At 49.4% G+C, this 19,060-nt stretch overlaps 1 protein-coding gene and 1 non-coding gene across 3 annotated transcripts; both read right to left on the bottom strand.

The window, feature by feature from the left end:
* Positions 1-1,067: 1,067 nt before the first annotated feature.
* Positions 1,068-1,171, bottom strand: LOC112822925 (U6 spliceosomal RNA). Its single transcript, XR_003207892.2, has one exon. It is a non-coding gene; the product is annotated as a U6 spliceosomal RNA (small nuclear RNA).
* A 4,512-nt stretch (positions 1,172-5,683) lies between these two features.
* ABHD4 (abhydrolase domain containing 4, N-acyl phospholipase B) lies at positions 5,684-19,060 on the bottom strand. 2 transcript variants are annotated; one of them, XM_025870362.2, is made up of 7 exons: positions 18,955-19,060; positions 14,993-15,081; positions 13,368-13,740; positions 13,056-13,210; positions 10,575-10,686; positions 7,444-7,630; positions 5,684-7,182 (listed from the first exon to the last, which is right to left on the bottom strand). In XM_025870362.2, the coding sequence occupies exons 1-7, from the start codon at positions 18,975-18,977 to the stop codon at positions 7,093-7,095; spliced, it is 1,029 nt and encodes a 342-aa protein (XP_025726147.1). In that variant the 5' UTR covers positions 18,978-19,060; the 3' UTR covers positions 5,684-7,092. The 2 variants fall into 2 exon arrangements, with proteins under 2 accessions (XP_025726147.1, XP_073751051.1); XM_073894950.1 differs by lacking the exon at positions 18,955-19,060 and adding an exon at positions 18,844-18,862.

Genomic DNA, 19,060 nt, shown 5'->3' with positions numbered 1-19,060 from the left:
AGTGGGGGGCTTAACCATATCTGCCTTTCTTCCAACTATCCTTCAACACTGGGTTGCTTTCCCTTTTCTGATTGCATTGTGTAAACTATTTTTGGGCTTATCAAAAATCTTAATACTTTGCATACCCTTCAATTCTGCAATTTTCCATCTAGGGAAGGAAATCCTTGGTCAAATGAGCAAAAATGAATGTACAGGGTGCTTAACACATTGTTTATAATACAAAAACATTCAGAAGGAACTCAAAAATCCAACAATAGAGAATTGGATCAATGCATTGTGACAAATCTACACGAAAGAATACAATTAAAATAATGATATGTTTTTGGGCACCTGGGTGGCTCATTCAGTTGGGTGCCTGCCTTCGGCTCGGGTCGTGATCCTGGGGTCCTGGGATCGAGTCCCACATGGGGCTCCTTGCTCTGCGGGGAGCCTGTTTTTCCCTCTGCCTGCAGTTCCCCCTGCTTATGCTTGCTCTCTCCCCCACTTCTCTCTGTGTCAAATAAATAAATAAAATCTTAAAAAAATAAGGATATAGGGTCGCCTGGGTGGCTCAGTTGGTTAAACCGCTTTCTTCAGCCCAGGTCATGATCCCAGGGTCCTGGGATCGAGCCCCACATCGGGCTCCCTGCTCATGCAGGAAGCCTGCTTCTCCCTCTGCCTGCCGCTCCCCCTGCTTGTGCTCTCTCCCTCTCCCTTACTCTCTCTCGCTCTCTCTGTGTGTCAAATAAATAAATAAAATCTTTAAAAGAAAATAAGGATATATTTCTTATATGCTATATTTATTGATGTAGAGAGAGATTTCTAACAATGAAGTTAAGAAAACATCTCATAAAGCACTTTGTCAGTATGCTTTTATCCTGGTAAATATATATTTATATATGGTAATTGTGTGCATATGTGTGTCTATGTATCTGGAATATATATACACACATTTATGTATGAACATATATATATATACACACACTTATGTATAAACATATATATATATATTCCAAAATGTTTAATGTGGTTATTTCTGGGTAGTGTAAATAATTATGGATGGTTTTAAATTAATTAATTATTATTTTTAAAATATGGAATGCTACACAAATTTGCATAATCATCCTTGCCCAGGGGCCATGCTACTCTTCTCTGTATTGTTCCAATTTGAGTACGTGTGCTGCTGAAGCAAGCATTAGATGGTTTTTTTAAAGTTGTTTTTTTTTTCTATAGTAAAAATGCTTTGTTCACATAAAAAAGGCAAAATGTTCTCAGAATTGAACCTCCACTCAGATCGGGGAATAATGAAGTTTCTTAATTGAGTCTCCCCACGAATGCAGATCACATTTACCTCCCATTACATCACTGTTTTTGGCAGCTTCATCCTTTACTGCTTCAAACTGAGCATCCAGTCCACTAAAACCTTCATTTTGGTTTAATGTTTTCATACGAACTGTCCTTGCTTTACTTGTTTGGTTCATTTTTTAATGTAGGGAGATGTGACCTTCATCGCTGCTCACAGCTTGGTCATATCAGAAGACAGAGTATGCAGGTGCTTCCTGATTGGTGAAGCCCTCCTTCCTTCCTTGGCAGGATCTTTTGGGAGAAAACTACTAGAACTTCACATTTGAGAACTCGCTGTCCCTTTTGAGCCCCTTAGGTAATTTTCCTTGGGACATTTTAGGATCTGACTTCTCGAAATCCGTAAGAATTAGGTCTGGCCATCTTCCTTCAACATTCTAGCAAGTGAAATTGTTAGTGGGGCAAAAATTTACTAGGTGCTCTGCTTCCAGCAGAAGGGGCTGATGTCCTGATGCTTGCGACCTCTGGCACAGCTGTATCCCGCCTTAGATCACTTTTATGGTCTGAATTAAAAAAGCATCACCCATATCCTCTATGTATTTTAACATCTATTCTGTACTCCTGCCAGGTTTTATTTCCTGTTTGCTGCTTCTTTTATCTGCATCCAAATGCTTCTTTTCTTCAGAAGGTTTGTGATTTCCTTTTTGACATGTACCCCACTGTTGAAAACTGTAATTAGATCTACTTCCTCTGAGCAGTGTTATCTTTCCAGGGTCATCCACCAGTCATGAGCTCCATATACTCTATTTATTTTCTTGTGATAAAATTCAAGTTCCATCCCCATTCTGGTCTTCTATAATATAGCACTTCCCAGACTTTAGGATTTTACTAAAATTAATTAAAATTTTGAGGGGAAATATCCCCCAAATTAATGTTTGGCAACAAGAAATGACATTTCCTTCCACCCCCAAGCAATCTTAGAATATCATCATCTTTTCATAGAAGAACAATAATTTAATCCTGAGAAGGTTAGAAAGGACTTAATTTCAGAATTTAATAATATTGAAAAAAGTGTTATTTCACTGTAGACCTGAAATCCTTTGTCATGGACCAGCTCCAGTCCACAGACCCATGTGGGAAACCACACCTGGAATATATGGTTTTCCAGTTCTATTTGGACGCTTTTCCCTTTCATCCAAAATTTTAAGAGGTCCATGATGTCCAGGTTTTGTGTTAATTACCTTGTCATTTATCAGAGGCCCATAAATCTTCTGTCACAAGTCACAAGGGGTCCCCCAATCCTGGTCTGTGACACTATCTTAGTTGCCAGGTGTCCAGCCTCGTGCTCTTTTCCAAAGTCACTCTTTGAATTGGGGAGATGAAAATATCACTGCAACCACAAGTCCTTCAGAGTCCTCCACCGTAACCAAGATGTCCCAGGTTTCTTTCGCTTGTATAATTTGTTCTCATATGGATCAATTAAAATACGAGGTTGCCAAATTACAACAAGCTCTATCTCAGACCTCAGAATACACTTGAGGAAGGAACTTAATCATTAGCAAGGCCAGGTCTGGGCTCCTATCCCTTACAGAGTTACCAACTAAGAGAATGGGGTCTTGTCCTCCTGGGTTGGGGGGAGGCCTGTGTGCCTCTGTTGGCGTCAATGAATCCTCCTTGATACTCTACCTGAGGATGCATTATTCCCGTGAAATTGTCAGGTTGGGATTGTCTTTTCTCCTCAACCATACCAAAGAGTGATATTTAGTAGGATAAAGACAAAGACTTTTCTAGCATAATAAGGCTGAATTTATGCTACGAAAAACAGTCGACACTCACAGGAGAAAAGATGGTTTGTTTTGAGCTATTTCATCCGGATGGGGTTCAGTTCTGACACTCAAAATCTCATGTCTGGCTTGCTTCTGCAAGACAGACTAGGGCTTTGGGTGGGGGAGGCAAGGAGGGAGGGATACCAGAGAAATGACCTTCCAGACCCTATCCAGGGAGGACTCTGTATGAATTGAAAGGTCACATGATGAGAGGAGGGATGTTTTTCACTGTTCGTTAGACCTTGTGCTTGTTCTCAGCCGATAGGAGTATTTTCTATCTGGTCATGAACTGTACCTGCAGTCACGGGCTGATCGTGTGATAGGTCTGAACGAGAGAGGTATTCATCAAGATTTCACCATCTTTTTGGCAATGAAACCAGACTGCATTTTTAGCTCACATATTTTGGTGTCTGTCCCAAGAAGGAAGTTAAATTTAGCATATTTCCTGCTAGCCACTGAATAGTGCAGGACCTCGCCAGTCTTGGGTTACTCACAGTCCTCTGTGTCTGTCTGTGGAATCTCTCCTTGCAAACTGCTAGGCCTTTGAGGAACCCGAGTGTGTAGGGTGAACTGCTACCCCAAATCCTTAGAACCCACCAGAAAAGGTGTAGACCAATGGGATATTCATAGTGATTTCTTAGTCCCAGCCCTGAGAATGTTAGGAATGACCCAGTCAGATGGACTGTGTGTGGGGTGTGTGTGTGTGTGTGCGCACACATGCATTCATGTGTGTGGGCCTGGGAGTGTAAACAGGGTGCTCTGGGGGCCCTTCCTCAGACTCTTCTTGCATGTGGTCCTGAGGAATGTGTCTGCATTGTGTTGGGTTTGAGAAAATTAGATCAGCATGTTATGCAGGTTCCCAAAGAGAAGTGATTCTGGAGTGAGTAGAAAAATGGAACTTCCAGGGCCATAGGCCATCGTTCTCCACATAGGGCCTTCTGGGCCCAGTGTCAGAGACATGGGTTCCCTTAGATCAGTGCCTGCAGACAGGAGGCATCATAATCTCCCAGGGAATGTGTTTAAAGGCAGATGTCATGATTAGACTCCATCCAGATACACCGAGTCAAACTCTGGGGAATACAGCCCAGGAATCTATACGAAAAAAAAAAAAATTAGTGCAGGTTGTGTTGAGCGGGTTTGGTGACTACCGCCTCACTTGCTCAGTAGCATCAGTGTTCTCAAGTGCTTTTGATTTTCTCTCCGAAGCGTTTCTTGCAGCTTTCTCCTCGGTGCATCTGCTAGCTACTGGCGAAGTGCAAGCTACCAGCCTCGCTGGCTTGGACCGCTGCAGTAGCTTCAAGTTCCCCTGGTAGGGACCGTCCCACTCCAATCTGTTCCACAGAGCAGCGAGGGTGGCCGGTTCCAGTCACAAATTAGATTCTGTCACCTCCCCACTCCACCCTGACCCTCACTCCAGATCTTTCTTTCCGTTGCTCTTAGGGTGAGCACAACATTCTTCTGGAGGCTGGAGGACCCGGCTCCCTTGCCACCAGCCCAGCCTCATCTCAAGCATCATCCCTGCTCACAGGCCTCTGTTCTCTCCATAGAAGCTCCTTCCCCCTCTACTGCCCTGCCTTCAGGCTCAGCAGGGGTCCTCACCTTCTCAGGCCTTCCTACCCTCACAGTGCGGCCCTTTTCAGTTGCAATTTTATACTGATTCACATAATTAAGTGTGTGTCTCTCCAAGACGAGTGTGAAGTCCCATGAAGGCAGGCATCAGGCTTCTTCACTACTGCAGCCCACTGTTGAAGCCCTCGTGCTTGGCATACGGTAAGCTCGAAACACCTGCCCTCTCCTCCACACGGCAGGGGTTAGTCATCAAGCAATCTTCAGTCACAAAGACACCACATCATGGAATGTGTAATTACACCTAGGAGTTCCATTCATCCATTCATCTCCCCATTCATTCATTCATTCCTCACGACAAGAGTAGGATGATGTGCTGTTTGGAGCTGAGGAATTCTGAGCCTGGCTGGAGTTAGCCAGCACACAGCAGGCACTGTTGGTAATGATTTGAGCATATTTTTGAGCACTTGGCATACCTCACTTCTCTGGGCTCAATCAAGACAAACATTTATTGAACATTCACTAGGTGCCCAGAGGTGCTCCTTGTCCTTAAGTAGCTTCTGGTCCAGGAAGAAAGTGACACTGAACAAGTGACAAGTTCATCAGTCCTACAAGGAAGGAGTTGGGTACACCATGGAAACACAGAAGGGGGAGTCCAATTCTAGTGTGGGAGGTCAGTGGGGGGCTTCCCTGCATAAGAAATATTTGAGCTGAGATCCAGAGGAGGGGTAGGAAGTAGAACAGGCTGTAGGAACAGTCCAGATACAGGCCCATGTGGAGCGAACTTTGGAGGATGGGGCAATCTAATGGGCAGTGGGGAGCACCCAGTTCTCCCTAATTCTACTCCTGTGACCTGGGGCTTGGGTGACACAGCCTGGGCTGACCGGGCAAACGCTAGGCTAAACAGGAGAGGGGTGGCGTGGAAGCAGGTACCTCTCTGGCCCCCCTTCTCCGACTCAGGCACCACCCAGTACTCTTGTCAGAGCAACACCAAGCATCACTGCCACCAGTTTTTACTCATTTCTTTATTAATATAGAAAAGGAGCCCAAGGCAGCTGGACCAGTAGTACAAAGCACCAGGAGTTAATACTATTCTGGTGAAAGGGTTGGCTTTACAAAACTCAAGGAGCAGACAGAAGCTGCCCTAGTTCTGGGGCCAGGCCCAGCCCACCGCCCAGAACCTCAGAGCAGCACCTGGACCAGCCCCCAGGAGACAGTAACACGTAGGTCAGGGGTGGGAGGAGCTGAAGACCACGGCACAGATGGCAGGGATAGAGGGCCAGGCAGTGAGAACCATCCTGTGGCTCATGAGGACAGGGAACTGCTGGCTTGAGGCTCTCCATCAGACCATGGGCAGGGTAGAAAAACCCCGTGGATGCTAGTGGAAACAGGGAATCCAGACACAGCCCTGGGGTTGAAGGGCCTTTCCCCTATCTCTCCAGCAGGGGCCACCTTTGCTCTACCCTACAGGTGGGGCTTCAGGGCCCAAGGCACAGAGGGAGGCCAAGAGGCCTCCCAGTTGGGAGGATGACGGGGCAGGGAAGGAAGCACTTGAGTGTCCCCAGCTTAGGCAGCCAGGGCTGAGATACAGTGCCGGACAACAGCACCCGTGCACAATGGGGCTGGAATGTCGGACAGGGATGGGCTTACCCTCAGCCAGTGATCAGGACCAGCCTCATGGCAATGGTGCCGCCCTTGAACTTTAGCAAAATGGAGTCTGCAGTGACTACTGGGTGTCAGCAGACCTGGATTCTAGCCTTAGCTCTCCCGGAGCAGAGCTATATCACATCGGGCCAGCCCTGTCCTGCCCTGGCCTGTTCCTCATCCGTTAATGAGGGCTTTGGATTGGACTCCTTAGGTCGTGGGAGGGACTCCACTGGTCAAGGGCGATTCTGCGACCTGCTCTTGGTAGTTAAGAAGTCAGTAGTTAGTTGGTAGTTAGCTCCCAACCAGACTCTGGATAAAACTGGCATGGAATGGAGGCTAGGGGGTGATGGAGGAGGATGCTTTTGCTTGGAACCTACCCCCACAAACACTCCAGAACAGGGAAAGGCTGCCAGGAGCCTCTCCTTTGCCCAGGGGCAGAGGCCGCCCTCCCTCTGGCGCAGGGAGGGAATGCGGCTCAGTGTGATCCCTTCACAACCACCATCTGGGTAACACTTGGCATGGAGAGAATGGGTGGCACTATGCAACCCTTTATGTTCTTCCCCGGGGTGGGGTGCTCAAGTGCGGCTTCGGCCTCCAACCCTTCGCGTGGGCTCAGGAGGGCTCTTTTTCACTGTGGTCCTGCCCTGGGTACAGCCCAAGACTGCCTGGCTGGCACATGTTAGTCGGTGAGGAAAGGACACAGGGGCAAGTAAGCGGGCAGGGAGGTGAGAGCGACTCTCTGGCTTTCTCCTCTTCCTCTAGGGACAGCAGCTCAGTCAACTGAGTCGCAGATCTCCTCCACCACAGAATTGAAGATGTGTGGCTGGTCTGCGTAGACGTGGTGCGAAGCACCCTCAATCTCCTGTGGAGAGAGGAGGAACCCACCGGGGCTAGGAAGGCCCTTTATTCCACAGAAAGGAGAACCCCCTAATTACAGTAGCACAGAGGCCACCCTTTCAAATCCACCGCACAATCGGAATCCGCCCGTTTCTCTTTCCACCCGACTCTTCGCTCACCCTTCTCCACCCCGAGGCTCCTCTATGCCCGGGGTTCCTTGCTGTGTGCTGGCATTCACCACACACGTCTACCTCAGTCCTGCCCCTCGGCGGGCCAACAAACATACCATGTCTCGGACGTAGGAATCCGGCCGCTGCATCTTTACTTTCTTTCCCGTGCTGGTATCTATCCAGGTGTTGGCCCCATAGATCATGGTGATGGGCACATCTTTGCGAATCAAGTGAATCCGCTCCAGCATGGGGCGCCGCGCCCAGCCGAAGGACTCCATCATGGCTTTGAATGCTGTCTCCCCACTGAAGGAGCAAAACATGGTGAGGCCACGCACGGCATAAACCCCGCGGCATCCGGTGTCAATGTGCTGGGCTCTTCAGAGGCTGCGGCGGTACCTCTGTCACCTGTGCATTCCTCTCCAGACCCCGCACCCGGCTCATGAAGTACCGGGAAGAGGAGGACACAGGTCCGGAGCTGCGGAGGCCTCCCAGCACAGGAGACAGCTGGGGACACACCTGGGAAAACTCCTGACGCTGACAATTGTCCAAAGATGCAATGGGTTAACATTTACTCAACAGATATTCACATGTCGTGCCCCGGGCCGAGTGTGGAGACATCCGAGTCATACAGAGAAGGTGCCGGCCCTGCTGGCACTCACAACTCTCTCGCACTTTGGGGAGGTAGGCATTACGTAGCCGATTATTAAATATAAATAAATAGGGGGCGCCTCGGTGGCTCAACCGTTAAGCGTCTGCCTTCGGCTCAGGTCATGATCCCAGGGTCCTGGGATCGAGCCCCGATCGGGCTCCCTGCTCCGCGGGAAGCCTGCTTCTCCCTCTCCCACTCCCCCTGCTTGTGTTCCTGCTCTCACTGTCTCTGTCAAATAAATAAATAAAATCTTTAAATAAATAAACAAATAAATAAATAAATAAATAAGGGGCGCCTGGGTGGCTCAGTCAGTTGGGCATCCGACTCGTGGTTTTGGCTCAGGTTGTGATTTCAGGGTCCTGGGCTCGAGCCCTTCATTGGGCTTCGTGCTCAGTGGGGAGACTGCTTGAGATCCTTTCCCTCTCCCTCTGCCCTTCCCACTCATGCTCTCTCTCTAAAATAAATAAATATTTTAATAAATACATAGCTGATCATATGATTATTTAACTTCAGATTTCTCAACAATTATGGAAGGGTGGTGAACAGACAAGGGGGCTTAGTTGCTGAGGGTGGAGAGGGGAGAGGGGCTCATGTGAAGAGCAAATATGAGAGCAGTGCCAAGGGCTTCCTGACGAGACTCTGGAATGAAACACTGGTCTTATGAGGACCCAGGGGGAGCCGTACCAACTGAGGCCCATCGGATCTACTAAAGCCCATCTAATCTACTTTGCTCCCTGGCCATTTCCTTAGGCAGAGCTGACTGAGAAGTAGTGTGAGGGGTCTGCAAGGCTGGGATGAAAGCCGGCCTTCTGGGCTGCTCTGCAGCTTTTGCGGGAGGCAGGAGGTGGGGAGGTTTGGGAGACTGCTGTCTACCAGGCCCAGCCTGTTTGGATATTGTACCCCTGGCATGAAGGCGAGCCTGAGTTCTGCACAGACCACCAGAAACAGAGTCCTTCCCTACAGCATAGCAGCATGGTGGAAAATTACGGGCTCCGGAGTCAGAGAGACGTGGATTCAAATCCCGCCTGCTTTCTTAGCAAGCCATGTAACCAGAATACCCTTTAATTTTTTTATCTACAAGCTGGAGAATTATATCTTCTTTATTCTTTCACTGAGGAAAATGAAAATATGTACAAGGCCCCTAAGATGAGGTGAGGCAAAGTAGGTACCCCCAAATATTTTTCCCTGGCCAGATTTCGTGTTTTCCAAGGGATGGGTAAGAGTTACCGTGAGCGTGTCAGGGTTACAACTCGGAAACACTCAGGTGGTTATAAAATTGAGTGACAGCGTTGTGGGGAGAGGGCTGATGATCACTGGTGTCATCTCTGCTTCCCCCGGACACGAATGAGTTGCATGATTATACATTCTGAGACTGAAATCGGGAGGCCATTCATTCCACACAACTAGGTCTGGGACTGGGGAAAGTTCTGAGCAGAGAGCTGGGGTTGGGCCTCCAGTGGGTATGAGACTGGCACTGAGCCCAGTGGGGGCTGAGAGAGGGGTCGAGAGCAGGAAGCAGGGGGCTACCTGATTTGACTGCTGAGCTGAGTCTCAATACGGCTGCTGAAGCGGGGGCCCTTCAATTAGCTGAGCTCATGCGGAATGCCGGAGAGACGGTTCCCACGCGGCCCCAGAGCCGGCTGGGTTTGAGGCTGGTGCTCAGATGGCACTGCTGGAATGCAACCCCCCACTGTCTTCACAGCTTTGGGCTCACTACGGGTGACCTGGACAGGCCTGGAATGGGTGGGGCAGTGTTGCTGCTCCAGTGACCTGGACTTCCCCCAGATGCCTCACAGCAGGCTGGGTGAGGCTTCCACAGAGTATGCCACCAGCACAGCCCCCAACACAGCATTCCCTACCAGCCGCTCACAGGGCACTGCCTGAGGGGAAGATTAGCTCCTTGACTCTTAGCTGCCAAGACTGCAGATCAGGCAGGTTTGTGGGGCCTGCTGTGTGAATAGTCATAGACAGAAACTTCTCAAGATTTGGGGGACACCCCAAAATATCCAAAAGTGTGAAAGGAATTTCTGTCCCAACAGTAAGTATTTCAAGGTGCACATAATGAAATTTGAAAATGCATACTCTTTCCACCTGTAATTCTATTTGTAGGAAGGTATTCTAGATATAGTCGTGTGTGTGTGTGTGTGTGTGTGTGTGTGTGTGTGTGTAAAGGAAGATGTGCAAAGAGGTTCTCTGAAGCAATGTCACAGAATATCTCAGACTGGAAATAGCAAGGAAATTTGGGGAACTTCAGGCTGGGATGGAGAAGACTTTTTTTTCCCCTGACTTTTAAAAAATAAAATGTTTTCCAGACTCCTGCCTGCCAGGCTAACTGCCTATCTCCAGGGAAGAGTTAAGAGTCTTCCTCTAGAGATGGGCAGCATGTTTAAGCAATCTATTATCTTCTCCATCCCTTTGTGCCTCACCCTGGGGAGGTCTCTGGAAATAATCGAGCCTGCTAGTCCCCGTGAATAAGAGCTTTGTGCAAGAAGAAATACAGCAGAGAATGGTCCTGGGACAGCTCTGGAGTGTTTCCAGCAGCTGGAGCTTCATCTCCAAACCTGTGCAGTCCAAGCCGGCTCGGGGAGCCGCCCTCACCTGGGATTCTGTGCATTGCAGTGGTAGATATACTCAGATATAGTATCATCCTCAAAGAAGTCTGCAAACTTGCGCTTGAAGTCCGGCCGGAATCGCTGAACCAGGCCAGGCCCTGGGAGGGGAGAGAAAAACACAGGAGTGGCCAGTCTGGGGGGGCAGGGGTGGTGGTGGTGTGCAGGAAGACCCCTCCTGCAGGTGCATGTTTGAACAACTTAAACCAAATGTTATTTCTCTAGGGGTCTGTGTGCTCTGTACATTTAACTTTATAGTGGCAGACAGAGTGTGTGAGCTGTCGGGGAAGCCCCAGATGACTGCAAGTGAGAGTCAGCCGGTTACCAAAGAACGTGGACAGTCCAATGGAACCAACTTAGTTTCAGCTCAATCAAGTCTCAAGCTCTTCCTCCAAGGATCTCAAGCCCTGTAAGAGTCCCTAGCTGAGGGGTGCCTGGGTGGTTCAGTAGGCTGGGCGTCTGATTTTTGACGCTAGATTTCAGCTCAAGTCCTGATCTCGGGGTTGTGGGATTGGCCCCGTGTCGGGCTCTGTGCTCAGTAGGAGTGCTTGTATGTCCCCCCCACCACCCTCACTTGCAAGTACTTTCTCAATATATATATCTCTCAAATAAATAAATAAATAAATAAATGCAACCTTTAAAAAAAATTCAGGGCCGAGTTTTGTTTTTTTTTTTTTAAACAGTCTGAGCTATGTTCTTACTCCCTGAGACCCTTAGGACCCTTAGGCCCCCCGCTTTTTTTTTTTTTTTAAAGAAAAATATATACCTATACCTGATGTGGGTTTCGAACTCACAACCTTGAGATCAAGAGTTGCATGCTCAGGGCGCCTGGGTGGCTCAGTCGGTTAAGCGGCTGCCTTTGGTTCAGGTCACAATCCTGGAGTCCTGTGATCGAGCCACCACATCAGGCTCCCTGCTTAGCGGGGAGTCTGCTTCTCCCTCTGCCCCTCCCCCATGCTTGTGCTCTCTCTCTATCTCTCAAATAAATAAATAAAATCTTAAAAAAAAAAAAGAGTTGCATGCTCTACCGACTGAGTCAGCCAGGTGAGACCCTTAGGGCTTTTTAATCTTCTGAAGGTAACAGATGAAGCTCGACTACCTGCCAAGAGTCCTCTCAAGTTCAGGCCTGTAATGGGATACGAGTGGAGAGGTGAACTTAACTCTGGCATCTCAGACTTTGGGCCGCTGTTTGAGAGCAATCTGTTCCCTTCCCCTTCCTTCATAGCATACACACAAGCAGTAGGGCACCCACAACAGACTAGAAATTGGGCCTAATGGTCAACTTCTGATCTCTCTCCTGGTCTCTCTGTGTGTAAGGATCAAGGTGTGAGAGCGGGGCACAGCCGGGATCCCCTGGGCCCTGGCCCTCCTCCATGGCTGCCAGGCAGTTGCTCAACCATCCTGGCCCTGAGGTCCATGCGTGGATCAGGCCAGATGCAAGTCCAGAGAAGGGGAGAGTGGTTAGAGCAGGGCTTCTCCCTGGAAAGGACTAGAGGGTTGGCTGGAGTCCACAGCGCTGGGAACTCTAAGAAGGTCAGCTCTTTGATCATTTATTCTGCTTTGACACCTGTGTGTCTTGATAAACTTCCTTTCTTCCCAAACTCCTATCTTCTACTCAAATCCTCATTTTTCCTCTTCTATCCAGAGTCATTCTGTTTCTCTTGAAGGGCCTCGAGGGACAACTCTTATTCAGCCATCGGTTACTAACTTGCAATAATTGGCGACTGAACATCACTATGTACACGTAAGCCATCATTACAGGATAGGAGGTCACCAGTCTTTTCTACAGAGGGAATCTGCTTTTCACTTCGTCAGATTAAAAAGCACCCCCCAGAAAAGGCACCCAGAAAGGAAGAGTGCTGGCAGTATGGGGTCAGAAGGCCAAGACCTACTAATTTTATTTACTCTGGCTGGTTCCCCCCAACTTCCTTCCCTCCCCTCACCCACAGAATTTGCTGACAGCTCCTAAGTGGGGAAGATACAATACCTAACTGGAGTAGGGCACGGTTTAGAGGGGTTTGCCTGCCACTGTGGGTTATGTTGGAGGCTCTGGCTCCCACAGGTGCTGGGTGAGCTGCAGAGACAGGATCTGTTGGTGGGTGCCATGCTGAATCACCAACAGGCTGCCATAAACTCACACATGTAGCCTAAGACCTCAGCAGAGGAAGAGTCACTTCATGGCCCCTTTTTCTCTCTCTGGGGGTCTAGCCAAGGCACAAGAATGGTAGTTCTGCTCCATCTCTCCCCTGCATAGGAAAGCTTTCTGCATGTGGATGAAGGAAAAAAAAAAACCTCCTGAAACTGTAGACAAAGAGATCTGGTCCAGATTAAAAGCTTTAAATAACAGTGTTAGGCCTATTCCCACTTCTCGTGGACAAGCGGGCATAGTGGGAGTTTAGACATAGTGGGGCTTCTAGAATGGAAGGGCCTTGGTTTAAGGAGGTAGTTTCTTTATCTGCAGGCTACTCACCCCAGGGCCCAGCTACTCGAAGAACAGCCAGTGGATTGGAACGCCCTAGGACAGACACCACAGCCTTGAACCAGGTTGGGGGTGCACGGATCTCACTGGGGTCAGTTGGTCGAAGAGGAAAGCCCCATGGGTCCACCAGGATGAGGTGTTTAACTCTAAAGGAGGAAAAAGGAAAAGACAAGTTGTATGTGCTTGGAAGAACCATAGCTCTTAACTTGCCCAGGAAGAAGAGAACCACGGGGAACTAATATTGTAAGGTTCTCGGTGGGACAAGGAATTAGGTCATGAGCAAGAGGGGTGACTCCTCCTTACCTTTCAGGGTACTTGATAGAGTAAGAGGTGGCCAGGAATCCTCCCAAGCTATGCCCCAGGAGGATCATACTGGGGATCCCCATGGTCTCCCGCCACGTCTCTATGGATGTCACAAACTCGTCCTCCGCCCCCTCTGGGTCCCTGGGGAACGTTGGCCTCGAGCTTCGCCCAAAGCCAAGCAGATCAAAGGTGTGCAGAGTGCGACGGGCACTCAGTGAATCCATGTTGAGGATCCAGAGGCCCACGCCACCCCCGAAGCCGTGCACCATCACCAGGGGGGTACGATCCCTCAGCTCCGGACTCACGGTGACCGTCCAGATCTTGTTCTGGTTTGGGAGGGACACATATCGGGCCAGGAACTTGTTCTGGAGGCCTGGGGAGAGGGCAACGCAGGGCAGAGCAAGAAGACTGTTTTCTGACAGCACTGTCATGTGTCCTTCAGCTTCCTCTCTCCATTGCTAAACCCGTCCCGACTGTCCTCACCTCCTTCCTTTCACAACCCTCTGACCACATGCCCTAAGAGATCAACTCCAAGCATGATCTGTAGGCCATCTAGTCTCTAGTCTCTAGGTCATTAGAGGGGCCACCTCACTCCTGCAGATTGTGTGTCCGGCTCCCTTTGGGCCCAGCGTGGCAGTGACCCCATTGGCCTCACAGAGTTCCTGCATCCATTGCTCTTGTACCGTGTGTGCTTGGGGCTCGGCAGAGGGACAGACGCATCCACCCTGGGGGTGTCTGGGGGGGTAGCTTCTGACTGGAGCTGAGCCAGGTGGAGGGGGTAATGGCTATGGGCTGAGCCACAGGCTTATTCCTCTTGGAGACAGACAGTAGGCGGTGCTTGCTCCGCTGGCCTAACAGTCACGTGACAGAGCGGCTGGAGGGGAAGTTGCCTGGATCCCGGGAGGAGGCTTGGAAGCTGTGGCTGTTCTGCAGTTGCGAGTACACAGGCCCATAGGAAGAGAGGGGGTCCAAGGCTGTGGCAGTGGGTGCAGGGTGGGGAGGACTGTAAGGGAGACGAGTGCAGCCCCGGCCCAAGGGTCTGGTTTGAGCCTGCGGCTGCTGCCAATCATGGGATGCCCTGCCCCAACATAATACTGCCCAAGAAAGCTGGTCTGTGGGAATCCCAAACTACTGTAGTAACCGGGTAAGTGGTGGGCCTAACTGGATGGAATATATGCATAGCCATATTAGAGAGTATAGGACCGCTGCTGGGCCTCAGGTAGGAAGGTGGTAAATCTGAGAAGTGCTTATGTGTTTGGAAGAAGAGAGAGGGAGAGAAGGAAGATGGGAGGAGTGATGGAGAAGGAAGGAGGGAGAGAGAATGTGTAGGGGGGTGTGTGTGTTGTGTGTTGTGTGTTGATAGTTGGTACCGGGTTTGAAGTGAAGTTGTGGGGATGTGTCAGGAACTAGCACGATGGATAGGGTGGGAGCTGTCAAGAAACCACTATCGTATAATATGGTGCCCCCCGTGCAAATCTCTTCTCCCAAATCACTGACATCCTTTCTTTCCACCCCAAGCACTGCTGATCAGGAATCAGTGGGCTCAGTGTAGCAGGCTCTGGGGAGATCCTAGGTCCTCTTTGGGCCTCCTGATGAAGGTGGGATCAGCTATCCCTTCTACTTACACTGAAGGATCCTGGCTTCCACATTCTTCAGCTGAGACATGGAAGTGGGGCGCCAAGCAGGCAGCCAGCTGCTCAGCCAGCCTTGTGGCCTGGGACAAAGAAACACAGTGACACCCATTGGCAACATTGATGCTCTCAGCCTTGCTGACAGTTACAAGAGTTATCAGGGTGTTTCCCAGGCTCAGGAGACCTGCCACTATGGCAGTCAGCAATTCCCTGCTGCCTGATAGACTGTTACTCTCCCCCAGCATATGGCTATTAACAACATGCCCTTTGTTTCAACAGATATTCAGGGCACCAAGTGAATCCCACTTTACAGTTTGCAAAGCTCTTTCACATGTATTATCTCATTTGGGCTTTATAACTCCCCTTTGTTACTGGTTATCATAATGTTCAAGATCACAAGGGGAAAAAAAGCCAACTATTAACTAATGTTTCAGTTATCTTTCTCTTTTGCCATGCCCAGGACTGTATGTTTCTTTAGGGTAGGACAAATTCCCATGCCACCTGCCCTCCTGGCAGGGCCTTTGGGTTTGTGTGTGCCCTCTTCCAAGCCCCTGGAAGTACAGAGCGGGGTCAGTGCCCAGCCAGGCTCTCAGGCAATCAATCAGTCCAGCCTGGAACAACGAGATGGGACAGGAAGGGAGCAGGACACAGGAGACCTGGGTTCGAGACCTGTTGTGATTGCCTTGCCAGGCTGCCTCTGGCCTTGTTTTCCAGATTACAAAATGTGTACAGGGTGCCTAGGTGGCTCAGTTGGTTAAGCGTCTGCCTTCGGCTCAGGTCATGGTCCCGGAGTCCTGGGATCGAGCCCCGCATCGGGCTCCCAGCTCAGCGGGAAGCCTGCTTCTCCCTCTGACCCTCTCCCCTCTCATGCTGTTTCTCTCTCTCTCTCTCTCTCTCTCTAATAAATAAATAAAATCTTTTAAAAAAATGTGGACAAAGCTCACATATGTCCTCACCTCCAATGGCACGCAGTAAAATGAGGATAACCCATCCTGCTATCTCCTTTATTACCAAGAAAATCTAAGGTTACAGGGTAGAGGTTGAAAGCACCAGTTCTGTGTGTGGGGTGGGGAGACCCTCTGGTTCTGCATCACACTATCATCATTTACAAGCAGAATGGCTTTGGCTTGATAAGTAACCGGGCTTTGAGCATCTAGATATGTAAGGCACCCCAAAAGGTGCCTGGGACAAATTAGATGCTGAATGAGTTTATTATTCTTTTTCCATCATATATGATATTTCTCTTTTCTTGAACTCTGCCTGAATGAAGGGGATTACAGGATGGATACCACCAGCTACAGGAAGGGTCTGTGAACATCAGCATAGTCAGGCAGGGGCATTCTGTGGGGGGCAATGAGGAGAACCATTACCGATCCCTCTTGCCACACACTGGACATCCCGATACATCATTGGAAGCACAGGGTTTTCGATTAGGATGGTTCCTTAGGAATCATCTAGTCCAGCCTCTTTATTTCACAGATGAGAAAACTGACGCCCAAGGAGGTCATGTGGCTAGTTAGGAAAAGAAGCAGAACTAGAGCCCACATCTCAAATCCAGGTTTCTCTGTACCCTTCCTCTGGAAGTTCCAGCCTCAGCTTTTTCTTTTTTTCTTTTTCGAAGGAGAATTATTTCAAAAGTTTATTTATTGATTTACTTATTTTTAGGCAATATCTACACCCAGCGTGGGGCTCCAACTCACAACCCTGTGATCAAAAGCGACATGCCCAGGCGCCTGGGTAGCTCAGTTGGTTAAGCATCTGCCATGGGCTCAGGTCATGATCCCAGGGTCCTGGGATTGAGTCCTAGTCGGGCTCCCTGCTCATCAGGGAGTCTGCTTCTCCCTTTCCCTCTGCCTCTCCCTCCTGCTCATGCTCTCTCTCTCAAACAAATAAATAAAGTCTTCAAAAAAAAAAAAAAAATCACATGCTCTACCGACGGAGCTAGCCAGGCGCCCCCAGCCTCAGCTTTTCAAACTCTCCGTGTATAACCGCATTTTCACGCTGTCTCTGTTTTCTGAAAGGAAGTGCAAAATAAATCAGAAGGTCAGGGTTCTAATCCCCGACACTGCCACTTACCAGCAATGTGACCCTGGGCACATTATTTAGCCTCTCTGTGTCAATTTCCTCAACTTTAAGAGAAAGATAATAACAGTATCTACTTCATAGGGTTTGTATAAAGATTAAATGAGTTTATGTCCCTAACTCACATAGAATAATGCCTAGCATAAGATAAACTCCCAACAAATGTTCTTTTCCCCCAGCTAAGGCATAAGCTGCCTACATTCATTCAACTCTTCAATGACTGCAAGAAATCCTGAGGTTGCAGCTGAGAGTGGTGTATCAGTGACTTCAGCCAGATGAGAGTTGTCAGTCACAATCAATCCAATTCTATGGAGACTCTGAAGCCTTTTAATACTCTACTGGAATTCCTAACTGTAGGCTTGAAGCAAGACTGTAGAATTTCACCAGTCTTAAGACAAACTTTCTCTCTACATCAGAGACTGTGACAAGTCAGACCACGACATGTGGACCCCACCTTGCCTTGTATTTGCCCAAAGCAGCACTTAGGAGAAATGTCCGATGCCAACAGCACCATGGGCTGCTCAGCAGATATTCTTCAGGGAGGAGCTTTACTTTGCCTCTCTTCACCAAAAATGTGACAGCTAAAGCACTGGAAATAGTCGCTGGCACACTGTATCTACTCAGTACTACTGGGGAGGTGAGGGCTATGGTGGGAAATTGAGGCAAGAGGCAGAGAAGCCACTCAGCCATGAACTTAGGCTGGCCAGAGTGGTCTCTTCCTTCTAGAGGGTTTTTATCCTGGTGGTGGGTGAGGCAGAAGGGGTTCTGCGTTGGGTCAGAAGCCTGTTCTGGACCTCTGTGATTTGGGCAATCTCCTCTAACTTTTATGGGCGCTGGCTTCTTCATCTGTAAAAAGGAGCTGAAGTACCTGCATCTCTACCAGCTCTCATCCGTGTTTCCCTAAGTCATCGTAGCCGTTGTAAATTTCCTTTTGGGAAGGTCATCTTTAGAAATCAAAACTCTTCCTGAGCAGTTCCTTCAAGCCCAGGAATCTATTACCGTCATAAAGTTAGTGTTGCAAGCTGCCAGTTCTGCAGCTCTGAAGAGCAGGAACACAGGATCCAGGAAAGGCCCTGTTCTGCTGAAACCAAGGCTTGGCTGGGAGCTGAGTCATTCTTCTGGAAGCAACTTTTCCTTGCTTCTATCAGACTACGAACTGCTAGTCACACCACCTACAGGTGGCATCCCAAACCTGGTGCCCCTGAGACAGTGATAACAAATCCCAAAGACTGTAATTCTGAAACCACAGCATTAAGGATCTTGGCTGATTAAAAACGTTAGCAACTAGAATCGCAAGCGGCTGGCTAAGTGTCTCAGTGGGCAAGAGCTCAAGAAACTTGCGAGCCCATTACTCCACAGACAATCCCAGCGCGGGAGCCCTCTCTCTTTTCTTCCCATGCCCTCTCCCTGCCCGTCTAGGAGAGGCCGCTCCCACTCCCCCCACCCCCACCCCCCCGACCACCGTCCTGGGGAAAATCTCGACGAGCAGACCTGACTGCTGACTGCTACCCCCGCGCCTGCATCCCACGAACTGCCTCGGGGGATCTGGGCCATCACCACTAAGTCTAACCTCTCTGTACGGCGACCAGAGGAGGGAGGAGCGAGCGCGAAGACCACGGTGACAAGTCAGAGTCACTCGGCAGTAGGCAAGCTTATCTACCATCGCTCCCCGAGCTCTGCTGCCTCCTCTTCTGGGCAAAAGCAAAGCAAGCAAAGCAAGCAAAGCAAGCAAACGCAACCCCCGGCCCTCCCATGAAGCCGACCTGAAAAAGGAAAGGCGGGAAGGTGTCTACAACTGTTCCTCAGTCACCGACAGTCCCGGGATCAAGGCCCAGAAAGAGAGAGAGAAATAGAAATACACAGGATTAACTCACTGTTGCTCCAGATCATCAGCCATAGTAAACAAGCCCTGCCGGGTCGAGCTGAGCCAGCCCGTCCCTCCGCCTGACGCCGGCACCAGCTGACCCAGAGAAGGGTCGG

Source organism: Callorhinus ursinus, unplaced genomic scaffold, assembly GCF_003265705.2.
Source record: "Callorhinus ursinus isolate GAN/ISIS: 27379988/994484 unplaced genomic scaffold, GSC_fseal_2.0 scaffold8, whole genome shotgun sequence".
Lineage (NCBI taxonomy): Eukaryota > Metazoa > Chordata > Mammalia > Carnivora > Otariidae > Callorhinus > Callorhinus ursinus.
This window is presented reverse-complemented; position numbering and strand designations above follow the sequence as displayed.

What these genes read in the sequence shown, in the direction of transcription:
- ABHD4 (XM_025870362.2), bottom strand. Translation starts at nt 18,977, where the DNA reads ATGGCTGATGATCTGGAGCAACA. An exon ending in TCGAGTAGCTGGGCCCTGGG is followed by an intron (nt 10,687 to 13,055) that starts GTGAGTAGCCTG and finishes CTCCCCTCCCAG; the next exon opens with GGCCTGGCCTGGTTCAGCGA. An exon ending in TGCAATGCACAGAATCCCAG is followed by an intron (nt 7,631 to 10,574) that starts GTGAGGGCGGCT and finishes TTGCTCCTTCAG; the next exon opens with TGGGGAGACAGCATTCAAAG.